Here is a 24941-nt window from a genome sequence, read left to right on the forward strand (position 1 = left end):
TTGTTCACATTTGCTTTCCCTGCACTGTGGGCAACTAGGCCTGGACACGCTGGAAAGTCACCAAAAGGTCAGACTGCAGATCATGAGACTTCTTTGTGAGCTTCCAAAATGCAAATGGCTTATTCATCTTTCTTTTGTCAAATGTATTGTGTCCTTCATAAATTCATATTTGTAGCTCGCCCCGGCATAAGAAATTCTCCTAAATTGCTCTCTGCACCTCCAGACCTAAATCAGTCAGCTGATTGGTAGAGTTACTTGGGGGATATTTGTTGTTTTTTTTTTTTAACCCTTTAAGGACAATGGGCGGTTCCTAAACCCATTGAAAACAATGCATTTTGAGTCATTAAGGGGTTAAATGTGGAAATGATCTTGTCTGAACAAAGCTGGGAAAAGGTAAGAAAATCATCATAGGTGCCCAGCCCCCTGTCCTAATCTCCCTTTACCTCTGACCATCCCAACAATGGCTATGGGATCCACCAAGTACCCTAACGAGGAGGAAAAAAACTTTCCGAGCTGCTCAATGTAGGCTTTGGAAACGTGACAGATTCCCCTTTAAGAGCAGAAGTATCGGAGTTCCGTTACAGCAGATGTTAGGCCGTATCCTGCATTACTGACTGAGTTAAATGAGACTCTTCATTAGATTATAGTGGAACGTGCAGTATACTTAGTAATATGATGTACAGAAGAAGACATTAGCAGTGAAATGCAAGACGATTATATCCCTAATTAGATGTTAAGTATGAATTACCTGAGAAACATTGTAATAGCAGCTCCTCTGTAGTTAGCCGCAGCGCTGCAGCATAGCCCTGGAAGCAGTATGTTAAATAGCATCATGTATATATCTACCGGTAAATCCCTACAGAGAAAGATAAGGCTACAGATTCATATGAACCCTTAACCCACAAAAATGGTTTGTTGATCATAAGCCCCAGCACTGTATACAGTAATGTAGGTTGGCATTGACAAAAACCTGGTTTTATCTCGCTTTGTTCCAATCAACTCAATTTATCTGCAGACCTGGAGGCCGCCATTGTTGGCAGTCATGTGATATTTTGGGGGACTTTACCACACTGCGCTAATGCTTTATGGCAATGCTAATGAAGTCAGAGTGTCCAACTTGTGTGATTCACAATAAACCATAATATGGCTTACTAGACTGAGCTGAAAATAACAAAAAAATGAACAATTTTAAAAAAGAAGTCAGCCCAATATGTTTCAAATGTTTAATCTATTGCTAGTAATAAAATATGTTCCTCTTTAAGAACAGTATCACTGAATCATGAAATAAGTCACTATATTGTATAATAACAAAGACGAGTGGCTGAATTCGGATATAAGCTACCTAAATGTATTCTTGTCTCAAAAGCACATAATGAAAAATGGATGCAACTAAATATTTAAAGGGATCACTACAAGCAAAAATGTATATAAATGTATATAATCCATATTCCTTAGGGAATGTTCTTGCACTGCTATAAAAAAAATCTCTAGTCTGCAGCCACGTGACGGGTTGAAAAGAGGTCCTTAAAAGGAATGGGGTGTAAAAAGTCAGTTTTGGGAGATTTTGTGGTTTATACCACTTTGACCCTTACTGAAGGGGGAAATGTGACCCTTATAAGCAGCCATATATTTACGTTTGGCAATACCCTAGGCCTAACTCCCTGCCCGTCCCTAATGGGCCACTTGGGGAAATCAGAGATCAACCCTGTAACTGGCCCATTGAGCACCATGGAGTCTGATTACCCAAAATGGCTATATGCCCCCCGGGGCCGATGGCATAGTGAGCCTAGGCCACTTTTTCAGTAAATAATCCCCCTTTGTTACAAACCACTAAGAAAAAAGACCATGTATATTTGGGGGGTTTTGGGTTACCCAGCTCCAATGGATACAAAGAGCTTGTTTGCTATTAAGTTGAAGGTCTTTGTGTATACCAGATTCCCATCTTAGGTGAATAAATGGTGTAAATGTATCGTAATGAGGTAAAAAAAAAACAAAAAACGTTCAGTTTGTTCATATTTCCAATTCTGTAAAAAGATTCTGCATTAGAACGTCTGGACTTGAGCCGAGTAAGCCTGGATCAGCTCATGGTCCCCCCCTTGGCAGGTATACGTGCCAGCGTGTATTCGCAAGGATAATGCAGCGGCTGCAGGGATGAGCAGGTTGCACATATGGTCGGTTCTCATTTAGGTCTGGCATCTACCGTACCCTTTCCTACACCACCATTTCTACTAACTGATATGGGGCGGAATTTACTCTTACATAGTCGGTTACATTTATGACTAGGAGCAAACCGGCACCTCTACTTATAGTGAGGACACCAACTAAGTAATCAAAAGCTGTTTTTTTTGCCAGATGAGGAATGATCAGATATCCTTAGATTCTATAATAGCTTTATCTGTAAATTTAGTTAAACAACTACTACTTTTGTCTTAAAATTTGGTCATCAATAATGTCCAACTGTTTATTTGTGCCCACCACTAAGTGATTTTTTAGCTGGTTTGTGGATCTAAAACTTGGATAGTAGAACAAGGGAATTAATACGTTCATGGGATAGACATATGGCTCCTGAGTCTGCGGGTCGGACGGGTCGGATTGTTCTTATCTGCTGTCAAACTCTATGTTTCTATGGGTAGAATTTGGAGCACCTTTACTAAATTTTGGGTGAACTTTCTTCAGCCCATAAATTGTTCAGCCAAAATTTCTTGGTGGTTTCCATTCTTGCCTGAACTTACCTTAGTTCACCCACATTGAATCTCTATTTCAATTTAATAAGTTATCTAGTGGATTTTTAGTCAACAGGATTCTGATTTTTGATTTTAATGAATATCTGAATAAGTAATTCTCAGATTATATGAAGTAATTACATCTCGTACCAAATTAGGATTTAGACGAAACCCGCCAACCCTGATCACATTTTTTTAATGTAATATATTTCTGCAATCTATTAATAATATGACATGAATAAAACATTCAACTGTTACCATGTGACCAACCTGTTCTTCACATACTTGAAGATTTAGTCTTCATGTAAATCTAAATAAATATGAGACTGGAAGAGTTAGACCTGCCAGTTCTCATTTAAAACGGAGTGTTTTAGGCTTAAGGCACATCTTCTCTGGAGGCTTAGGATTCCCGGGAATTGTCACAATACCTTGTGTGATTCTTAAAATATTGAAGATGTTTTGCATAAAGACACATGGGTTGTATAATATTCTGCTAAAGTTATGCTAAAGTGTTTTGTTTTTTTTGTCAAGCAAAGATGACCCGGCTGCTACTGGTAGGTTAAATATCTATCTGTCAATCTGAAATAGAAAATCCTTGTAATATATATCTTACATTGAATGAGACGGGGGCATATGTTGGCTCCTTCTTTTCCTTCTCCTTCTCCTTTTCCTTCTTCTCCTTCTCCTCTTTCTCCCTTACTTTGTAAAAAGTATAGTAACAACTATCATAGTGCGGTGTTTGTATCCAGGCTATAGGTCAGGCTCTTTTCCGATATATTTCATTAAAATCTAATACTTTCTCATGTTATGAAAAGGCTAATAACTGAAGTAACTACACTACCCGGCTTTCACCACTAAGTGGCAGTATGGTTCAGCATAACAGGATGCGGTTTCTGCCACCACAGGCGCAGACAGATCAGCCCTCCAGGCTTTATTGCTTTTATGTCATGGGTGTCTAGTGTGACTTCATTGGTCAGCACTTAGCATGGTCATATCTAGGAACTTCCCAGGGTAGGCCGCCCAGAGCTCCCCTCTTCTGTGTGGTGGTGGGGCTAGCGGTACTAAAGAGTGGGGCTGGAGGCATAGAGAGTCACGAAAGGCACCTTGGAATAGCTGAGAGTGGAAGTGGGTCGGGGAGCGAACCTGGCCAATTATTGCTCCCCTACCCAGAGAAAAGGCAAAGGGACCCAGAGACACGGTGAAGTAACACTTCACCCGGAGACTCCACTCAAACTATAAGAGGCAGCTTCCATCAGCCGCTTCCATCAGCAGCTTCCATCAGCCTTCCAGTCCAGCACCTCTTTCTGTGTATCCTTGGTGATCTTACGTTAAATATACTGCTTCATACAGAATTATGGCATGATGCCCCATACAATTCCAAAGATGTTCCTAAGATAAAATCTGGTAACTCTGTTATCTCATGAACTTTGGTGGAACTGGTCTTGCTTGACATTTCACACATTCCCTCTTCACCAAAAACATAAAAAAAAAATATTCCTCCCCCGACCCATTTTGATTCAGTTTCCTATCAATGGATAGGAAATTTGTCTTTGAAGATTTTTTTTTGTTGCTTTTTTTCACGACATTTCCAGACAAAACAGATGTAACTGGGGTAAACGAAATACGTTCTGCCTTCAGATTTTTTTAAAAAGCAATTTGTTATCTTTTTTTACTCGCACAATAATTTTCATCAATTCAAATCATCTGCTTTTAAAAAATATGTACGTTTTGCAAAGGACATCTGCTTCCTCTTTGGAGCGCGTTTGAAAAGCTTCAGTTTAAAGTGGATACATTGTGCAGGCACTTAGCTTCGAGAGCTTAGGTGTTGGATTTCATAAAACAGGCTGATCAAAGGGATCGTGAGATGTGCTGGAAATGGGCAATAACTGGGGCTCTCAATTATTTATCTAGAACAGCAGTTTATGGTCTTTAAATGCAACTGAAAATGTTGTTTATATACAAACCATATAGATTATTAGAAAAAAAAATAAAAATGGGATTTGCCTCTAGTCAGCATGTCGACCTTTTTTTCGACTTATGGGAAATATTTGAAAGTTTAATATATTGATATAGCTAGCCTTACAACGATCTAGGAATAATTTATTTAGGAACTAGAATTTATTTCTTCAATACAAAAAAATGAAATGAATTTAAATTCTGTCCAAAAATAAAATCCACATTTTGTATTAGTGGTGAAATGAAGAAAAACAGGTGGCTTTTGTACTATTTTTGTGGTTCAGCCAACTCTTCAGTAGAGTAAACATGGACCACAGGTTTAAAAGTATGCAATTTATTTATTTATTAGGGTTAAATAATGCATATTAAAAAAGTATATTAAAGAAAAAAAAAGTATATCAAAGTACTATCACGTGTTGACTAATCACATCTCTTGCACAGCAAATGTTGGATGGACGGGGAAAAGGGGCAAATGGCGGAGTTTCGGGGCACACTCTCATCCGAGTGGAAATCAAACATTTTTTCTGTGGCCCAACAATATGAAACACAAAATATTTTAACAAAATAGGTTTAAATTAGAGCAACAAAAATACAGTTCTCTTAGACGTCTCGGCCGGATGCCATTAGCTATTACCTAAAAAAAAATACAGATTTGTCACTCAGGAGTAACAAATTATGGGTGAACGCTACTCTCTGTGATATGCATATTATTAACGTCTGGTGGAAAATGAGCATTATTCCTTTTTTCTGTTTTCTTGCCTTGGGTCATTATACTAAGACAAGCTCGATAATTTTCATAATATAAGTAATCATCAAGCTTAAGGGACAGGTCTCGTATCAAAATAGTGTTTAACTTAACTTAATAGAATATTAACCCCTTAAGGACAATGGGCGGTCCCTAAACCCATTGAAAACGATGCATTTTGAGCCCGTACATGTACGGGCTGTGTCATTAAGGGGTTAATTTCCTTTAAACGTGCCAGCAGCCTCAACCTATTATTAATACGTTGAAAGAGACAGCGGGAAATTAAGGTCCCGAGCATTGCCAGAATACATCTGTGTGCATCCAACAGTCTCTGTGATATTTTGACAGAATGGGGCCAGAGGATGCATATAAAGAGAACTTTCCTGGCAGTAAATATATTCATTTATAGCTAAAGTCGGAGAATACTGTTTACTATTTGTCATTCTGCTCTCTCACTGATCTATCTAAGGAACATTTCAATTTTCTGATAAAAAAATATATATATATCACCATTCTCATAAATATTTCAGTTAGGTGATAAAGAAATTTAACTAACATAATCATTTCTAACTGCTTAAATAGATTTAATTCAAAATCTGTTAAAGTCTAGTCTTTACGCGTTAAAACACTTTGACGTTTAAGCGACTGGACTTCTTACTAGCCGGGAACGCGTTGGATTGAGATAGAATACATTGAAGCAACTTGAAATAACTACGTGTCTCTAAAGGGAAATTCCTTCAAGGTCTGATGAATTGTTTCCATTAAGAGCGTGTCTTTTCACTATATATTTCTTTTAGGTGTAAGAATAGCAAAATCCATGCCTTGCACGCAATATCTCGACAAAGTGGGATATATAATTAATGGAGGAAGCTTTCAGAATGTGGGCAATTTTATGACAAGCGTGTAACAAGTAAATCAAGATTCTAATTCAGATCTGCTGTCGGAGACCTCAAACCTTTTTTTCAATTTCTTGGTGCAAAACATGTCATTTTATATATATAGTAGTTATATTATATATATTATATATATTTGTTCTCACTTTTCAATCTTTTTTGGGTCGACACGTGTTCTGATGAAACCCCCGCTTTGTGTCACTGGCAATTGATTTTATGATTTAATAAACGTGAAATATTATTTTATGACCGATTCATTCATATTACTCATTATTCATATCATTAACATTACATGTACAGGCTCAAAATGCATTGTTTTCAATGGGTTTAGGGACCGCCCATTGTCCTTAAGGGGTTAATACATATTTTAGTCCATTTACAAAACATTATGAATTTACAGAAAATGGTATTTCCTGACACAGACAGGGATGTTTTGCATCATTGCCCCTTTAGTAAGAATTAATGATTTTTTTGTGGAATTCTGCATTCCATCAGAGAATTTTAGAATATTGCCCCTCACCTTGTTTTGGAATGACTTACCTGGGTGCCAAAGCTACTAACAAGCTTTAGGTGTTAGGGTGTGACCCCAGTTAAGCACTGAGAGCAAAATTTCCAACGATACATCAAATTTGGGTGACATAGTGTTTCTCTTTTTAATTTACATAAGTTATGGTGAGTAAAGGTGATGGAAAACCCTTCCACAAAAATTTAGGGGGTATGTAAAAGCATTATTAAACACTCATCTACAGACACTAGACAAACCAGAAGGCTTGTTTTTCCCTCAGAAATCTCATGTTGCTGCCACAAGGGATTCTGGGTAGGCACATGCAAATAAGGTCAACAATTGTCACCTGGCTACTGCACCTTTTACCCGAGTTTTGTTTAAAGGCTGTCCTGTACAGGGGGCAATTACTTTCAAGGGATCCATGTATAAAGTGGATATAGAGGCAAAAGGTTAACCTTATTTGCATGTGCCTACCCATAATCCCTTGTGGTTGTGGCAGCACCATGAGATTTCTGAGGGAAAAAAACAAGCCTTCTGGCTTATCTGGTGTCTGTAGATGAGTGATTAATAATGCTTCTACTACCCCCTTAATTTAAAGTGGAAGGGTTTTCCATCACTTTTACTCACCATAACTTATGTAATGGTATTTATTGGCTACCACAAGCCTCAAGTATTAAGTTAGTCCCACAACCTGATGCTGATGACTCCCATTAAGGGGAAAATAGCTGTCAATGAGTGGTTATCTTCTCCCCCAACTCTTGGCCTTGTGTAGATGTCTGTCAAGGCTTATAGGGAATTATTGCTGGGGGGATCATTATAGTATATCATATTAAAGTGGATACCATGGAGGCAGGGGCGTAACTAGATGCCTCAGGGCCCGGGTGCGAGAATCTGTTAAGGGCCCCCTCACCCCCCCCCAAAAAAACATGATTTTTACCCAACAATTTTTTTTCAACTAATTCAACAAATTCAATTTACATATTGAATCATATCTGTAAAAAAAATCAAAGAAAAAGGGGCGCATGTACAAAGGGCATAATCCAGGGGTGTCCAAGTTTTTTCTGCAGTGGGCCACTTCATCAGAATTGTATATGTGCGAGGGCCGCACTAATTTTTCACTGCGACAAAAAATATGGCCTTTAATAAAATATGCAGATTAAAATAAAGTAAAATGACACAAAACCTTTACTCTTCCTCTCACTGATTTCTGGGCCTTGAAAGTTTTGCGACTACAAATTCAGGATTCCCTAGATTTATTCTAGGGATGAACTAAAATGAAAATTCTGGACCAAAACATTCAGGGTTCACTTAGCCAAAACCGAAAATGACCCCCACCTTTAAAAATAATAATAAAAACTCACATGTTTAATAAAAGTAGGTAACACACAATTGGACAAAATTAGCAATATGACTTGGCATGATAGGAGTGTGATTGCTAACAGCAATCACACTCCTATCATATACAGGCAACCAGTAAATGCTGGTACCTAGGCATGATGGGACTGTGCTCGCTGTTAGCAATCACACTCCTATCATGCCAAGTCAGCCAGTACATGCTGGTACAGGGTGGCTGTAAGTGATGTGCAGACCCCATACTGCTGGCAGCATCAATACACAAGGGGGGCAGCTAGCCAGGTTTCAGCATGTACTTGCTGACTTGGCATGATAGGAGTGTGATTGCTAACAGCAATCACAGTCCCATCATGCCTAGGTTCCAGCACTTACACATCCATCCAGTAAATGCCGGAACCTAGGCATTATGGGACTGTGATTGCTGTTAGCAATCACACTCCTATCATGCCAAGTCAGCCAGTACATGCTGGTACAGGGTGGCTGTAAGTGCAGACCCCATACTGCTGGCAGCATCACTACACAAGGGGGGCAGCTGGCCAGGTTTCAGCATGTACTGGCTGACTTGGCATGATAGGAGTGTGATTGCTAACAGCAATCACAGTCCCATCATGCCTAGGTTCCAGCACTTACACATCCATGCTATCACACACACACACACACACACACACACTCATTTATTCATATAATCATTAATTCACAGATGCATTCCCTCAATCACACACACTCATTCAAACACCCTCCCCACCCCCTTACCTGCACTGCATCTCCCTTCGATGCCGCTCACAGACTTCAGCAGGGGGCGCGGCCTCCCTCTGCCTTCTCTGCTAAAGCACAGAGGAAATAGGATGTCACGTGAACTCCGCTTCCTCTGTGCTGTCCAGAAGACCCTCCCACAAGTAAGTAGCAGGGCTTGAGGTGCGGCTCGTGTAAGATCGGTTGCCCTGGCTGCCGATCTTACGCGGGCTGCACCTCGAGGTCTCGCGGGCCGCATTTGGCCCGCGGGCCGCATGTTGGACGCCCCTGCGCTTATTTAAAAAAAAAACGTAAAAAAGATTTCGGGCGGCCCCTTGGCTTGGGCCCCCCTGCCGCCGGGGCCCGGTCGCAGTCGCGACCCCTGCGACCCCGGTAGTTCCGCCACTGCATGGAGGATATTATGGCTAACATAGGTAAAGGGGTACATGGGTCTTTCTGCCACCCCCTCCCCCTGACAAAAGAAAAGAAATATCGCACTTTACGTCAGTATTGAACATAATACCGGTTTGATTCCATGACCCGTCTAAGATCCAACATTTTGTAAACACATTAAAAATAATAATAATCAAAGCACATTTAATTTCACATGTAAGCCAAAGTGTGCCTAATAAGATTAAAGGACAACTCTTAATTGTGCAGGTTTTTGCAGAGCTGAAGGTCATTATATGTGATGTGGAACAGCCAGTACAATCATACTGCACTTTTATGTTTGCTGATGTTTGTGTTAAATGAATATAATTGGTGTTCTTTTGCAGCTAATAACATGTATCAACCATTACAGTTAAAGTCTAGAAAAATAACGCAATTACATTTGTTTCAAATCTTGGGATGAAAATATATGATTGGAGAAGAAGCCCCCCCTGCCTGTCAATGTGCTAAGAAATGGCATATCATTTTGCATTGGAGTAATGTAATAGCTTTCTTTTCTTTAAAAAAAAACCCCAAAGGGTTAAACCATTACTGATATACTGTTGTACCTCTCGCCTGTTTATTTCAGCTTATTTAGCTCTTTTATCTGAGCGCAATCTACTAGACAAATGTCCAGACTACTTATTACATCGCCTTGTGGTAAACGATAGAATGCTTCGGTCTTAATCACCCAGACCAACGTTTGGACTGATGAAAGTCTATGCAGGAATTGTACAAGCAGGACTTCATTAGCATTGCCATAAAGCATCAGCTCAGTGTGGTGATTGAGCAGGGAAAGTCACCCACAATATCATATGACTGACAACAATGGCCGCCTCCAGGTCTGCAGAAAAAGGGAGTTTATTGGAACAAAATTAAATAAAACCAGGTTTTTGTCAATGATGGCCGTCATTACTGTATACAGTGGCTGGAGTTTATGCTCAAAAGGAGAAAAAAATATTTCTTTCCCTGGGACTTCCTCTTCAACTTTCTTTTCTTTTGTTTTGTGACTTTAGATTTTTGTAGCAGTCGTAGGCTTGGTTCCACAATTGGAAGTTTAGTCATGAAGTTGAATCACCAACCATGCATTTTTAAGTAACTGCTAACGCCAACTGAAGTTTTAACGGGTCATTGAATTATGTCTTACTTGATGCACACAAGGAGAGAATAAAGATATAATTAAGCAATGTTCTTTATTATTCCTGACCGGTCTATAAAACAGGAACAATAGGGGTCTTCTACCTGATTATTAGCCAATGGCTATATATATAAAAGAATACTTTCTGTCTTGCCTTTGACTGTGTGTAGCTTCTTTTAAAATTCACAATATTTATCCTGATTCTTAGAAGAAGATTAGATGAGGGAACGTATGTGTCAGAATCTAACCCAATTTAACGGGAATATTGAAATTACAATGATAAGCTTTACGGAGAGCTTCTGTATTCTGAGGTGTGTCGTCATTGGGAATTGTGAACAAACAAGATCGCTGGGCTGATTAAATAAAAATCGAGCCTCATAAATATATGAGATTATGTATAACACCCCCTAGTGTTGTGCGTAGAAACTGATGGGTCCCAAATAACGTATTTTTCCCCCTAAATTAAATGTAAGTTGTTCATAAGGTTGCCCCCAGGGTGCTGAAAGGGTTAATATTCGATCCATGTTCTGTTATTTTTTTTATGTATGAAATAAAAGCCATTGCCGTACAACAATTCTTTTGCCATTCTTTGATTATGTCTTAGAAATAAAATATGGTAAAAATCTATCTTTATTATTAGAGGAAGTAAAAAAAAAAACCCCAAAGGCAAAAAATGAAGGAGAGATAACAAAGTTCTTCTAAAAATCAGAAGATTTGACCTCTTAGAACGCGTCCGGCAACTGTCTGAATTCTCCGACCTGTCACTGCTGAAATAAATGCTCCCTTCAAACACTTCATCATCGCATAGGGCATGCAGAGTCTGACAGTTTGATTCATTGCTCATTGCCGGAATATCTGACAATAAAGTGATTAAGCGTATAAGAAGCTATTAAAGAAAAAGTTTTTTTTAAAAAAATGCATTATATATATATAAGTGATAAAATGCTTCCCTGATCGCTAGTGCACAGGGTCTAGATCTCTGTGTAAAGTCCACACTGTCTTAAGTAACATAATTGGCCATGCATTAAGAATTACATTTTATTTATAACCTGGAGATTTATTTTTTTTAAATAGTTTTTTTATGGAATCCCGGTCGTCTGTGACATCAGACCTACCAGACTGTGCTTCAGATAAGTTAAGTTTATTAAAATTGTTTTCCAAAATTCTCTAAGTAAACATAACATAAAATTTATTACACATCATCCGCACACCTAGGAATTTTCCGGGTTTGGCCTGGGGAATGCAACAAATGCTGCTTCTCCAGTTCTCCGAGTCAACACCTGAATGCTCTGGGGAGTGGGGTCCAGGCATGTCCACTCCCCGCCCAGTTCCCCTTGGGGGTGTTTCCTGCGATGTCAGGGGGAAAGCCCCCTGACATCAACGGGAACGCCCACTGATGGCCGTGAGACCACCCCTGACATCAGCGGGACCGCCCACTGACTTCAATGGGCGGTCCAGGCCACATCCCGCAACGGTAGGCTCCGAGTAGCCAGAGCCCACAAGTTCCCATGTATGGTAAGCAGATGCTATCTAATATTAACTGAAAGGTCAAAATGAAATGACCCCTATCCAGTATGTCCCTTCCAAAAAGCTGGAGGACATCAGGGTGATTGTCAGGCCTGGACTCGCCATCTGGCACACCAGGCAAATGCCCGGTGGGCTGCGGCCTCACCACTCAACATGCACCTGGACTGCCGCTCTAGCAGCAGATGGGGCACGGCAGATTGTGGTCACCGGCTGGATATGCCGGTCATATCCCGCCATTGACTGAACTTATGTCATATTATATGACCACCGGCCTTGAAGTGCCAGGGCCACCTCATTATCCCCAGTCTGGACCTTGCGTTGAGTTCATTCACTAAACAGTGCAATGTGTGTAATTAGTAAGGATATGATAAACGCCGTCTCATTGCATTAACCATTCAGGGCCAACTTAGTTCTTCTTCCAGGATACGCATGCTTAGCTTGTTAATGCAGGGGCAATTAAGTCATCGAAACTTCCAACGTAGTTATCAAACCCTTTTGAATAATTACCCCCTATAAATGGTAAGTATTTACCTGCTGTACCTAAGCTAATATCTACTTCAAAAAGATTATTAAATTCTGATTAAAACTAATTAATGTTATTATATTAAAATAGTATTTTATGTTTTGCTATAGTACAGCTGCTAATGTTTAAAACAAGAAAAAAAAATCAAACATAGATCACAGCTGTAATGCTCATGGCCTGATTCAAAAGAACGAATCACTTTATACAGTGACGTATTTTGGTTCATTTTGATAAAAACAAGCCTCATTATTAGTTTTACAAATTTCTATATTTATTTGTTGGCAAAACCATCACTGGACCTAAAACAGAGAGATGAAAAGGGATACATTTTTACTGCTAACAGCGGATTTCAGTTTCTCTGATCAGAAATGCTCCAAATTAAGACAATTCGCTTCAAACAACATTGCACACTGTGGATTTCTATAATTATGTCTGTTTCTTATTAAAACCATTAGTCACCGTGCTACGTAAAACAAGAACATACAGATTAGCATGAATGAGAATACGAAGAATCAGGTAAGTAAATCTCCTTTACTTTTCTTTTTATAAAATGTATATGCACTACCGGTCAAAAGTTTGGGGTCAAAAAAGGGTTTTCTAACAATCAACTAGCCTTTTGAACTTAATCTTGGATCAGGGAACACAATGTGCCATTGGAACACAGGTGTGATGGGAGTGATAAAGGGCCATTGAAACACAGAAGTGATGGGAGTGATAAAGGGCTGTTGGAACACAGGAGTGATGGGAGTGATAAAGGGCCATTGAAACACAGAAGTGATGGGAGTGATAAAGGGCTGTTGGAACGCAGGAGTGATGGGAGTGATAAAGGGCCATTGGAGCACAGGAGTGATGGGAGTGATAAAGGGCTGTTGGAACGCAGGAGTGATGGGAGTGATAAAGGGCCATTGGAACACAGGAGTGATGGGAGTGATAAAGGAGTGATGGGAGTGATAAAGGGCCGTTGGAACACAGGAGTGATGGGAGTGATAGAAGACCTCTGTATGCCTATGAAGAGATTCCATTAAAAATCAGCCGTTTACAGCTACAATAGTCATTTATAACATTAACCCTGTCTGCGCTGGATTTCATGATATATTAACAGACAAAATTTGAAAAGTGACTCCAAACTCTTAAATGGTAGTGTATGAATGAGTGTAATAACAATATATTTTATTGTATATAGACATTGTTAGAAGATTTTCTTATACATTGTAAAGGATTTCATGTATTGCCCCACCAGCTATCATCAGAATTGTCAATAATGTTGGTTAGTTGATCCTTCACAGTAAGTATGTGAATAAAAAAACACTCATCCCCCAAAATTAGTTTTTATATAAAACCTGTGAATGTTTAACCCAACTGTAAAGATTGTTCCATGTTACCAAAACTGATTATATTGACTTGGGTCACAATCAAAAAGTAGAGGCAACGTACTATTCCTACTGACTTGACATGAACAAGCAAGCAACCAAACATAAAAACAGATTGAGATGGAAAAATAATGGATGTGGGAACCTTTTTGGGGGGTTGACCATACATGAGGAGAATATCAGATGATGTAGCTGGGAGAAGCGGAGAGCCAGCCGGGAGAATAAGAAGAACAAGAAGCGGAGCAGCCGAGAAGGAGACAGAGAAGCAGAGACACGGAAGTGGTTGTCAGAGAAGGTAGGGAGACATTAAGAGAGAGAGTGTGAGAGAATGAGAGAGAGCATGAGAGAGTGAATGAATTTCATTAAAAAAAAACATTAGACATAGGAGAAAGAAAATGCTAAACTTTACCATACAGAGAACTTTATTCCAAGTATTGAACAGTCAAAAACTTTTCTCCCGTAAATTGCCACATAAATGTAACAATGCCACGTTTCACTACCCGACTCAATTTTTAATGTAAATAAGATTATATAAAATCTTCTGATAAACTTTCCTTTTAACATATGGATTATTTTACAAAAGTGCTTGAAGTTTTATTACTCTTATCAGAATATCTGTACAGAAAACATTTATTCATTTAAAGAAATGTGCCTAAAACTAGTCGTTTTTTTTATGACAAGGACATATTACATCATCAGAAGTTTTACAAAATTAGCTTTTTTTTCTCCAACATTTACACACTGTTCATGTTTTAAGATATGAAACTTTGTTACTGGTACCATAGCAAAGATAAGCCCAAGGTCAAAGGCTCAGGAATAATATTTAATATACAATTTTATGTATATACATATTTATTAGAACAAAAACATCACCTATAGGTATAATGAAAGGCAGACATATCTGAGATGCATAACTCCATAGCTGAGGGCCCAGTGGGCCAACATTATTCTTTAAACCCCCCCATATGTTAATCAGAATTAGCGGCGTAGCGGAGGTCTAAGGCCTTGTTGGTTTCAGGTGTTCAGACTCACAGTACCAGGTTATGACCGATAATCTCCGAAAATCCATTATGCTGTACATGCAGACTGGTGGAAAGGAGGACGCGAGGGACCCCACCAAGACACAGACCTCCCTACTTGCCCGTTTCACCATGCCGGATATGGCAGAATAGGTGGGTACAGAATAGCTGGACCCCTAGGACCTGCAGCATGGTCGAAACCACTTGAAATACCACCTTATAGTTAAAACATTTATATATTTATATATTTACTGAAACAAAGGAAATGTTTTCTAGATGAATAATTGTGAGTTTCATAGTTGTACAACTGCAAATAATATGTCAATGATATATTATGATGTCAGTTCTTTCCATAACGAACATAACCTTACAAAATCATGTAGAACCATGAACATCTTTCTTCACATTTTTTGACATTTCTACAAAAAAAAGAAAAAAAGCCTCTCGTTATTGTAACTAAAATACTGGTATTTCATTTTAGAACTAAGTGTAGTCGAAATCGTTGGGGAATCAGTGCCAGTCAAAAGACTGATTAACCATTTTGTAAAATTTGGCGTTATGTTCTTTGAAGTACGAATGAAGTTGTCCTAGAACGGTTTCATTTACCACCGGGTGTGGACGTCCTTTCGACTCATGTAAGCATCGCTCCCTCCCATCGCTTCGAATGCAATAAAATCCCTTGGTCTGATTAAAGTAAAAATTGGACGATACAATTCTCGGGGGAAGGTTAAGAAACCTTTCGACCTTCCGCAATTCAGTTAGCGGCTTTTTGATTAAAGTGTTACCATCCACGATGTGAATCTGATCCAAATTAAAATACTTCAGCCATCTATCCATGTGAACATCATACAAGCTTCTCTGGATGGCTTTATATTTAGTGTTGAGGACTCCATTTTTAATGACGATGTCCTCAAACGCCTGAACGGGCTTGTGATTTTCCAGTCTGTTGTAATATACTTGGGTATAATCAGAAATGACTCTCTCGGTGGGGTCTCTTAGGATAAGGAGCAGTTTGATGGAACTATTCATATCATGGATTCTTTCCGGTGCATGTGGAGCAGTGAAATAACCTGGTGTCTTCTCAATGGTAATTTGATTTTCATAGGAGAATGGCATTAAGTTCTTGTACCACTCGATCCCTTTCACATAGTTCTCATCCCAGTCGAAGAAGTGGACTTCAGTGGCAGCCACCACTATGTCAGAATGGATGTCCAGCATCTCAAGTAAGGCTCTGGTCCCACCTTTACGAACGCCGACAATTATTGCTTGAGGTATCCGACGGCTTGTGCCCAATGGAATGGACTGTTCGCTTGTATTGCTGTATTCTCCTAATTCTTGGTAGGTCGCCTGTGTTATTGAAGCATTGGTCAGCAGGTAGTTCTCGATGGGAGAGGCCTGACTTCGAGTCAGTAGAAGGATTGCGGAGATAAGTAGAATGGCCATGTAGAGAAAAAATGGAGCAGTCACTTCCACAAAATGCTATGTTTGGCTAAAGAATAGGAGTGTTGCTGGGACTTTAGGAGTTTTGATGAGACGAACAGATAACTGGGAACTCTGTTCAGAAGCATCTAATAAAAAAAGAAGAATATACTGTCAGAATACAAGCTTATTATACCCTCGCATTCTAGAACTATGTTCAACTTCAATGTCACTATTTGTATATAAACATTAACTAAAGGCATGTCGCTTAGAAACCGTAATATTGTTTACACTACGTTTACATTTCCGCACAGAATATTGTAGGAGCATCTAAACTGTACCATGCGTGTGATTTTGGCAACTGAAATCTAGCGGAGTTTATACATAGGAAGCTAATTAGTCTGTAATACGTTCATCACATCAGCGAAGGTTTTTGTGGGTGGGAGAAATAGCTGTCTCATAAACGAATGCACAGCTAAGCGTAAACATACCGTAAACATTCTGACTGGATTCAATTAATAGAATGTAAACATTTGTAAGTATATATATATATATCACAAATTATATATATTAGACGTGTGCATTCAGATTCGTACAAATTTTGTGTAATTTGTTAATTCGTACAAATGTCCAAAAATGAGGAGGAAGCCCCAACGAAACATACAAAAACGAAGGAGACAGCTCAGTTTGAAAGGTGTTGTTTTTCTTAACTCTCTCTCGCTCACTGTCACGTTCTCTGCAGAAGGAGAAGCGGAGACACCAAAGCGGTTGTCGGAGAAGGTAGGGAGAGAGTGAGCGAGCAAGAAAAACAACGAATTTCATTTTTTGATAAGAAAAAACCCTCTGAATTTCGTCCGAACCAAGAGGGCAGGAAATGAAATTTGTTCTCCCAAAACAAATGGATCAAAAACGAGACAAAAGTGTATTTTATATATATATATATATAGGCCATTACTATAGTTACTATAAACTTATTCTATGCTATGCATGTTATTACTTGAAATGTCAAATATTGAAAATGGGTATTGAACAAATGTGTGTGTATGAGTGTGTGTGTGTCTATGTGTGACTGCAATTCCTTCATTATACAAAACCACATCCATAAGCCCTTGGCCAAAACAAATTAAGTAAGTGTCTTGATGTGAAGCCAACGTGTAACTCTGGGGTAAGGGACATTCAAAACGCTAGAAGGAGAGGAAGGCAGAGATTGATGGACACAGACAAAGTTATGTAGGAACAGAGAGATCCTCTCAAGGTTTGCGTAATGGTCAGCAGATACTCAAGGGTTGAAGTAGAAGCCAAACGTTCACAGGGAAGCAGAGCCTCCTTGCCAATTGCTAATTATACTTGGAGGCTGCCATTGCCAACTGTTAAAAAGCTACTTGGCAAAAAAAATCATTCTCTTAATTATGAAAACCTTACTGATTTAGAGTGGGAAAACTTGTCAGTACATGTTACTGAAATTTTACTAATGGGCTCTTAACAGAGCAATTGCTTCAGGGTTAGAATTTTTAAAGAGTGACCAGATTTTAAGGGGACAGTCGTCTGTAAGAGTCTCTTGGTTAATCTGTCTGTCTGGAAATGTCCCCTAAACCCCCTCTAAAAGCATAATGGAAAGGTAAATATGAAAATAAGCTTATAAAAGGTCATCGGCAGATAATAACCATTCTGTGGATCTAGTCTGTCTAATTTCTAAACACTTTCATTAGTCCCTGGCCTTACCCTATTTTTAGGATAGCCTCATCCCTATCCCAGACATACTTAAACTCATTCACTGTATTATTAGCCTGTACCACTTTTGCTGTAAGACTATTCCATGTATCTACTACCATCTCAAATTTACCTTTGAATATTACTTACCTTAACCTATAAAATCCTAGACCATTACAAATGTGTTAAGAAAATCATGTATATAATATAATTGTGCAATATGCAAGTGTGATATTAAATTGTGTTTAAATGTAGGAATTATGGAATAAAAAGAATTACTTTTTTGTGTGTTTTTTTTTTTATTTTTTTTATACAGAACCTTTTCAAATTGCCCTGAACTAGGAACTAGGATCAACCTGGCACCATAGAATATAGAATATAAGCCTTACAATTTGCATACCAGGGAACTTCCCATGGCAGGCTACTCGGAGCTCTCCATCTGCTGCGGGAGTGGCTTCATGTGGGGGTGGGGCTATATAGAGGCAGGACTAGCCCAGACTACCTTTAATTGGTGGGAGCCAGGGAGAGTGGACAGGGAATAAAGCAGAGCACCGTCAGGGACTGGCCATTGTCCAATGCCTTTCCTATGCTTGGAGAACGGATGAAGTGACTTGGAGACTCAGGGAAGCAAAGCTTTACCCGGAGACTCTGGGTCAAACTGAGAGACTTCCCAGGTATTACTAAACAAATAATTTATATACTTTGTACATGTGCAGGCATTCATAAATAGGAAGAGATAAACCACGTACGATGTCTGTTGCGTTACATACTTTTAGCTTAGAGGATGACCGTTCTTGGGTGAAATATAAGATTCAAATTGATTTGGTCACAAAGAACACCAACTAATGTGTTTTGCAGAAATTATGTTGCCCAGTAGAAGCCACAATAGAACGCTAAGTACTAAGGGTTGTGACATTCGAGATTAGTCTGTCTAGATTCTAAAATAGGTGACATCTCTTGACCTCATTTATCACGGGGTACTATATCGAGTATACTTGACAGCCGAAAAAGGAAAAAGGAGGACAGCTTTTATTCTGCTAAATGCTGCCTGACAGGACCCATGCTAGCAGTATGCTGACAAACATATGCAATACACCTGCGCGACACATTATACTGCCTCTCAAATAATGCGTTTAACTATAGCAGTCAATGCGAACTTTGATTTTCTACTCTCTGGTTCCCGGAGGAATAAGCATACCCTCACTTGTACTCATCAGCTTAATAGTTTATTTGAGGGAGGCAAGAACACATTTGATGGACTAGATAATCATAGTTGTTCCGCATTTTGGCCAATGTATTATTTGCCCAACCTTATTATTAGAAGGCAATTATTTCGCTAAATGTTCCAGGGTAGGAATTTATAAAGCATTGGTTTTAGTAAAAAAAAAAAAAAAAAAAAAATTCTCACGCAAAAAGCCATGGATGAAACTTAAGGTTTTTTTAACTGTGTTCTTTAACCCTTAAATTTCACTATGTATTATATAGGACCAACCCAAATGAGCTTCATCTGCAAGACGCCAAGGTTATTTACCATTTTCCATTCTAATTTTTCCAAAAGCAAGGTGTTTGTGCTGAGATACACTTGATTTTCGGAAGCTGTCGTACTGATAGCGGATGGCTGCAGACTCACGCTGATGATGTCAGGACGTGTCATCAAGAAATAATCATCTCAGGTCTCAAACCTAGACGGAATCTAGTTAAGATCCATTCTATCGATCAAGGTGAGCAAAGCATTGCAGGAACAGGTGGCTTTCGGTTACATTCAAAGGACGCCAACATTTTCTTTTACATTTTAGTTGCTGCTATAAAGTTAATGCTATTTAAGTAGTCAAATAAACACTATATTCAATATTTTGTAATTATTTATAAGATGCAGTTGTTACTTTAGTAAGGAATTTACTCTAACATTACTAATAAATATACATGTAAAAGGTTTCTTTTCTAGACTGATTTTTTCAACAGATTGCCGGGGGAGATTAAGCTCCATACTTGCTCTGAAAAGCATATTTTTTTCTTACTTTCATCCAGGAGGTAAAGTTGGCAGCTACACAGCAGTGATTTGTTGGGTTTTTTTTAGTCAATTTTTCTATATTTCACATTTATATTTATACTCGGAGATCTGCCAGTTATATCAGAGATGAGCAGTATGTCAGAGAAACTTAGATTAGACTGTTCTCAATGGACCTTATAGCATAACACAGGGGCTGAGGAGGTCGTATTCAACTTAAAATAATACTACAACTTATAGTATGCAGTCAAGCACATAAACACATAATTTGTACCCAACACCAGTCCCATTGCAAGTAGCTTAAATTTTTTTTTTTTACATTGTTTTGAAGAATTGTATCCAAGTTCACTTCAAGTGAAAATCTTTTAGAGCTGTATGTCTTTTATGATCACAGTTACTGTTATAACTTATTAAAACTGTCTATGGCTGGGGTTTTGACTTGTCAGTTTGTAATTAGGTGGGTGTTTATTAGACTACATGTACTCTTTAATCTACTATCTACTATCTTTGTACGCATCTTCTCAGATGCAACCCAGCAGGAATTTCCACCTGAATGGCGGTGCTTGTGGCGACGTCCTCTCCCCAATCTTCCAATGTGGGGGGGGACAGCATCACTGCAAGTGCCGTCATATTGCCCTCAATTCAAGTGATGGCAAAAAGACGGTGCTTGAGTTGACGTCCTTCCTTGGTTGCGTCCGTGTAGATGGTGACAAAGATAAAAGCAGATTGAAGATTAAAGATAGAAGAGAAGAAAGAAGATAAAAGATGATGAAGAAGAAAAAGATGCAGAAGCGGTCGGCAGAGGAATTAGGGAAACATTTAGAGAGCATGAGAGAGCAAGTGAACGAGATTATGAGAGAGTAAAAGTGGGCACCGGGCAATGAATGGGCCAAAAATAGACAGAAAAATGTGTCCGATTTGCACATGTCTAGTTTTTATTGCTTTGTTTATAACTTCTACACACCATTACATGGGTTTATTTGTTGTTTTGAACTGTAAAATGCAGGATGTGGGAAAGGTGACAAATCTTTTTGTTCCCACTAAACCTTAGCAGCAGGGCCGGCCCAAGGCAAAATGCCGCCTGGGGCGAATTTTAAAATGCCGCCCCCCCCCCTTATCTACCCTTCCTCCCCCCCCCTGCCGCCCCCCCCTTGTACTTACCTTTCAGCAGTCCTGCGGCGAGTCTCCCTGTTCGGTCTCAGCATTACAAGCCGGCACCGAGACCGAACAGGGAGACTCGCCGCAGAGGAGAGAGGGGCGCCGAGCGGGTACTGACAGCTTGGTAAGCGAAAACCACTCGGCGCCCCTTTCTCTCTCTTTCGCTTTTAAAAAAAAAAAAAAAAGGGCTTGGGGCGGCAAAGTGCCGCCCCTTCAAAAGTGCCGCCTGGAGCGGTTGCCCCACTCGGCTCCATTGTCGGGCCGGCCCTGCTTAGCAGTTTGAACACAATGGCAATGTATAACAAACTAGTTTCAAATATTTAGCATGGCAGACACCACCTGGATGTGAAATGTAGCAAAAATCCCCCAAATTTATTTATTCCCCAAATTTCATCAACATTGACCAACAGTATTCTCCACTTCGACCATTCTGATTTCTGATAGCTGTTTGCTTGTTTCTCTTTAAGATAGTTATTTTTGTCTAAAAGATTTTTAAATGAATTACCCACAAAAAAAAAAAGTTGTAACTTTCAGAAACTGGTTAAAGTGTAACATAACGAAGAGTTAAATAGCCCAACAAGATAAAATAAGGAAAAATGAAAATGTTTCAACCTTTCGGTTTCCAAGGTAGCTCTCATCCCTATTCAAGCATTGTTGTTTGGAACTTTGGTTAAATAAATGTTGGTCTCCCCAATTTAATTACAAAACTACTTGTCAGTCTAGAACAGTAACCAATATTGTTAAAAGTCACTAATTGAGATCGGGAGCTTCACCAACAACGTGGGCTTTTGGCTCCAATAAGCTATTCATGGACCATATTTTCATGGATTTGTATGTGATTAGCATTTCATAGCTTTTTTTCCTCTAAAAGGGGCAAATCACTGTAAAACTTTTGCTCTTGAGGACTTTTAGCGACACCTGCAAGAGGAACTTTCATGTAAGATCTCTATTTTTATTTTGCATCATACATTGTTCTTAAAATGAAAGTGCTAACCCAAGCCTCCTATGAGATTCCATCATTTCACCCTGAGATTAATATGAATATGAATACAACGTGAATTGAAAAAAAATAATAAATGTATAATTAAATATAAAACACACACACTAGACACAATGTACAATAGTGTATTTGGAGAATCTGTGATCTCCCCAACTGACCCAAAGAAAGATGGCGGCCCGAGGGAACCTGATCGCCCAATAAATATATATATATATATATATATATATATATATATATATATATATATACTTAAACAAATGTAACTCAAAGACACTGTGATACAATGCAGGTGAGATTACGTGGCTCAGAAGCTTCAATTCTTCCGGTCAAAGCCGAACTCACAGAGCAATTCATAAATAAAATGTCAACTCGTAGAATCCCTCATCTATTATTTCAAGAAGGTTAGATTTTCAATTTCAGTAGGTCATGATAAGGTTCCACAACAAGCTGATAGTAAGTGTGACCAAAATTATGAATGTTGTTGGCGCGAGGTCATGTGACCACAGAGAAAACTGCATGGCTGCGGGCTTTCCATGCCGAAAAAAGACCTCACTTTCATCTTTCAAATCTATTTTGCGAGATTAAACTACGAACCAGAAACACATTAGTAAACTTCAGCATCCTAATTTCATTGTGAACCTGAATTTTAAACAGCCCAAACTAACGTTACACCGGCAGCTGATAATATATTCTGTTTCCGAGGAGTTGATGGACCTTGAATACGTTGTACAATTGGTCGTAAGTTCAATTATAATATCTGCAGTGCTTTTACTACATTATAAATATAAATCCATCTTCATACTTGAATATATCACATAAAGGTGTCTTGCATAATTTATCATATGACTAAATGTTATCTTGCATTTGTAATTGTCAGAAAGTTTAAAGGGACTTTGTCCAAGTATATCAGCTCAGACTTAATCTTTTTGCGAAATGTTCTACTGTGCAATTAATGTGAGTTTCAGAAGGACTTCTAAACCAGGAGTTGGGCTACCGTTCTCCTCCTAGACCAATATATTGTTTTCTTTGCCCACTGGTTCACAAAATGAGCTCTCAACAATACTCTGGTTATAAAAGGTGATGCCATAACATAGACTTCAATAAGCAGAACTGCATTTTTTCACAAAAAATAAATGCTCAATCTCAATACAGTGATATATTCTGGCCCAGGGGTTCCTTCAAGGGCCCTCAGCTGTAAAACCGGGGGAAAGTTCACCTTCTTGGGCAGTCAGGTCCCCAAATGCATCGCTGCTCAATGGGCCAGTTACAAAGGAGATCTCTGATCTTCCAATTAGCCCGTTTACACCATGGAGGACTGTCCCAGGTCAGGACTGGCTCCATAGTAGGCAGCAAATGGTGCTGCACATGTTTCAAACACAGCATGTTGGGATATGATGTCACATTTATTAAAGTGCTCCAAGCCCGGAGTGCCCCTTTAACCAGAGCTTATTTCGCCTCAAGTCAAATGAGACGTCTCCTGACTTCAGACTTCGTATTTGATCAACTCGCGACGAATACAACTAAGCCATCGCAATGTGAGGATGATTGCGCTTACAGAGAATTACATGCAACATTGTTTCTTTCCTCCCTACAGCAAAGAAGACTTAATCTGTCTAATTCCGAGAGCTAACAAATTAATGTATAACAGGGACAGTCAGCAGGCACGATATACTCCCAGCATGTCGTCTTTTCTGGATATGTCAAATGAGCTCAAATAAATTTGGTATCACGCCGGCTCCTGCAGGTCTGACAATATTCCTTTAAATTTGATCTGCATAGAAAACCGACTTGGCTACGATGAAATTGGACGGCATTCTCCATTATGTCGTCTGTTGTAATGCGTACTTTTCTTCTGGTAGAACCTACAACACCTGAGGCGTACATCTGTTGACCTGCATCTACAAATCTGTATTTGTATTCGAAGCACTAGAACAATAACGAGGTGCAGAAAGCATTCTTCACGCAAAGTACAGAGTGTCTCGAAGGATAAAATCCTACGATACCACATTAGTCCTCTATAAAGAAAGCAGGTATTGTACAATATTTAGAGCATAAAGCGTTATCTTGAAGGTTGTAAGTAATATTACTGCTCTGAATATGGAGTCTGAGCGTTAAGTTTAATTTTTTAGGTTTTTGGTAGATATTCAAAATATTATTATCTATGGAAAAAATTATTTTATGGTATCAGTAATACCATTTTTAGATCGTAACCCCAAGCATACCAGATTGAGCATACTATATGATTTTTTTTTACAAATTATCCGCATTAGCTCCTATTTATGCGGAATATATTAGTGCTTTATTATTGAACAATATTATAATACTGCATTTAATGACATAGAAATAAATCCCCTTTTTGGTCATTTCCAGGGAATTGTTATTTACTGGAGCCAATAGCAGTAGCGGAGTGGGTATTTTTTCTGTTCAGCTGTTTATAATCTGATTTGATAAGTCACAGATATGCGGAACTGGACAGGTTACTAACAGTATATGTAACATGTCTTGTGCTGCAGACCTCAACAGTAAACAGAATTATCTAAGGATAGTGGTTGTATTGGTAGAAGGAACATTCACCGCAGATTCTCTGGGGGTCATCAGTGGGCTATATTGGTAAGTATATAGCTAAAAGCAAACTACATATAGCTGGACAAGTCAGTGTGGGATCAAGCAAGGCTCAGTGTTGACTTTGGCCGAGTTCATCAACAATTAATGAGCAAGACTTAAACCAGCTAA

General features: G+C 39.0%; 1 protein-coding gene across 1 annotated transcript; it reads right to left on the reverse strand.

Annotated features, from left to right (window-relative positions):
• Positions 1 to 15423: 15423 nt before the first annotated feature.
• LOC149288668 (heparan sulfate glucosamine 3-O-sulfotransferase 1-like) lies at positions 15424 to 16356 on the reverse strand. Its single transcript, XM_089491557.1, has one exon. It carries the CDS (start codon positions 16354 to 16356, stop codon positions 15424 to 15426), a length of 933 nt encoding a protein of 310 aa, XP_089347683.1.
• Between the last annotated feature and the right edge of the window lie 8585 nt (positions 16357 to 24941).

Source organism: Sceloporus occidentalis, unplaced genomic scaffold (assembly GCF_023333645.1).
Source record: "Sceloporus occidentalis isolate IW3139 unplaced genomic scaffold, rSceOcc1.0.p SCAF_50, whole genome shotgun sequence".
Classification (NCBI taxonomy): domain Eukaryota; kingdom Metazoa; phylum Chordata; class Lepidosauria; order Squamata; family Phrynosomatidae; genus Sceloporus; species Sceloporus occidentalis.

What these genes read in the sequence shown, in the direction of transcription:
- LOC149288668 (XM_089491557.1), bottom strand. Translation starts at nt 16,356, where the DNA reads ATGGCCATTCTACTTATCTCCGCAATCCTTCTACTGACTCGAAGTCAG.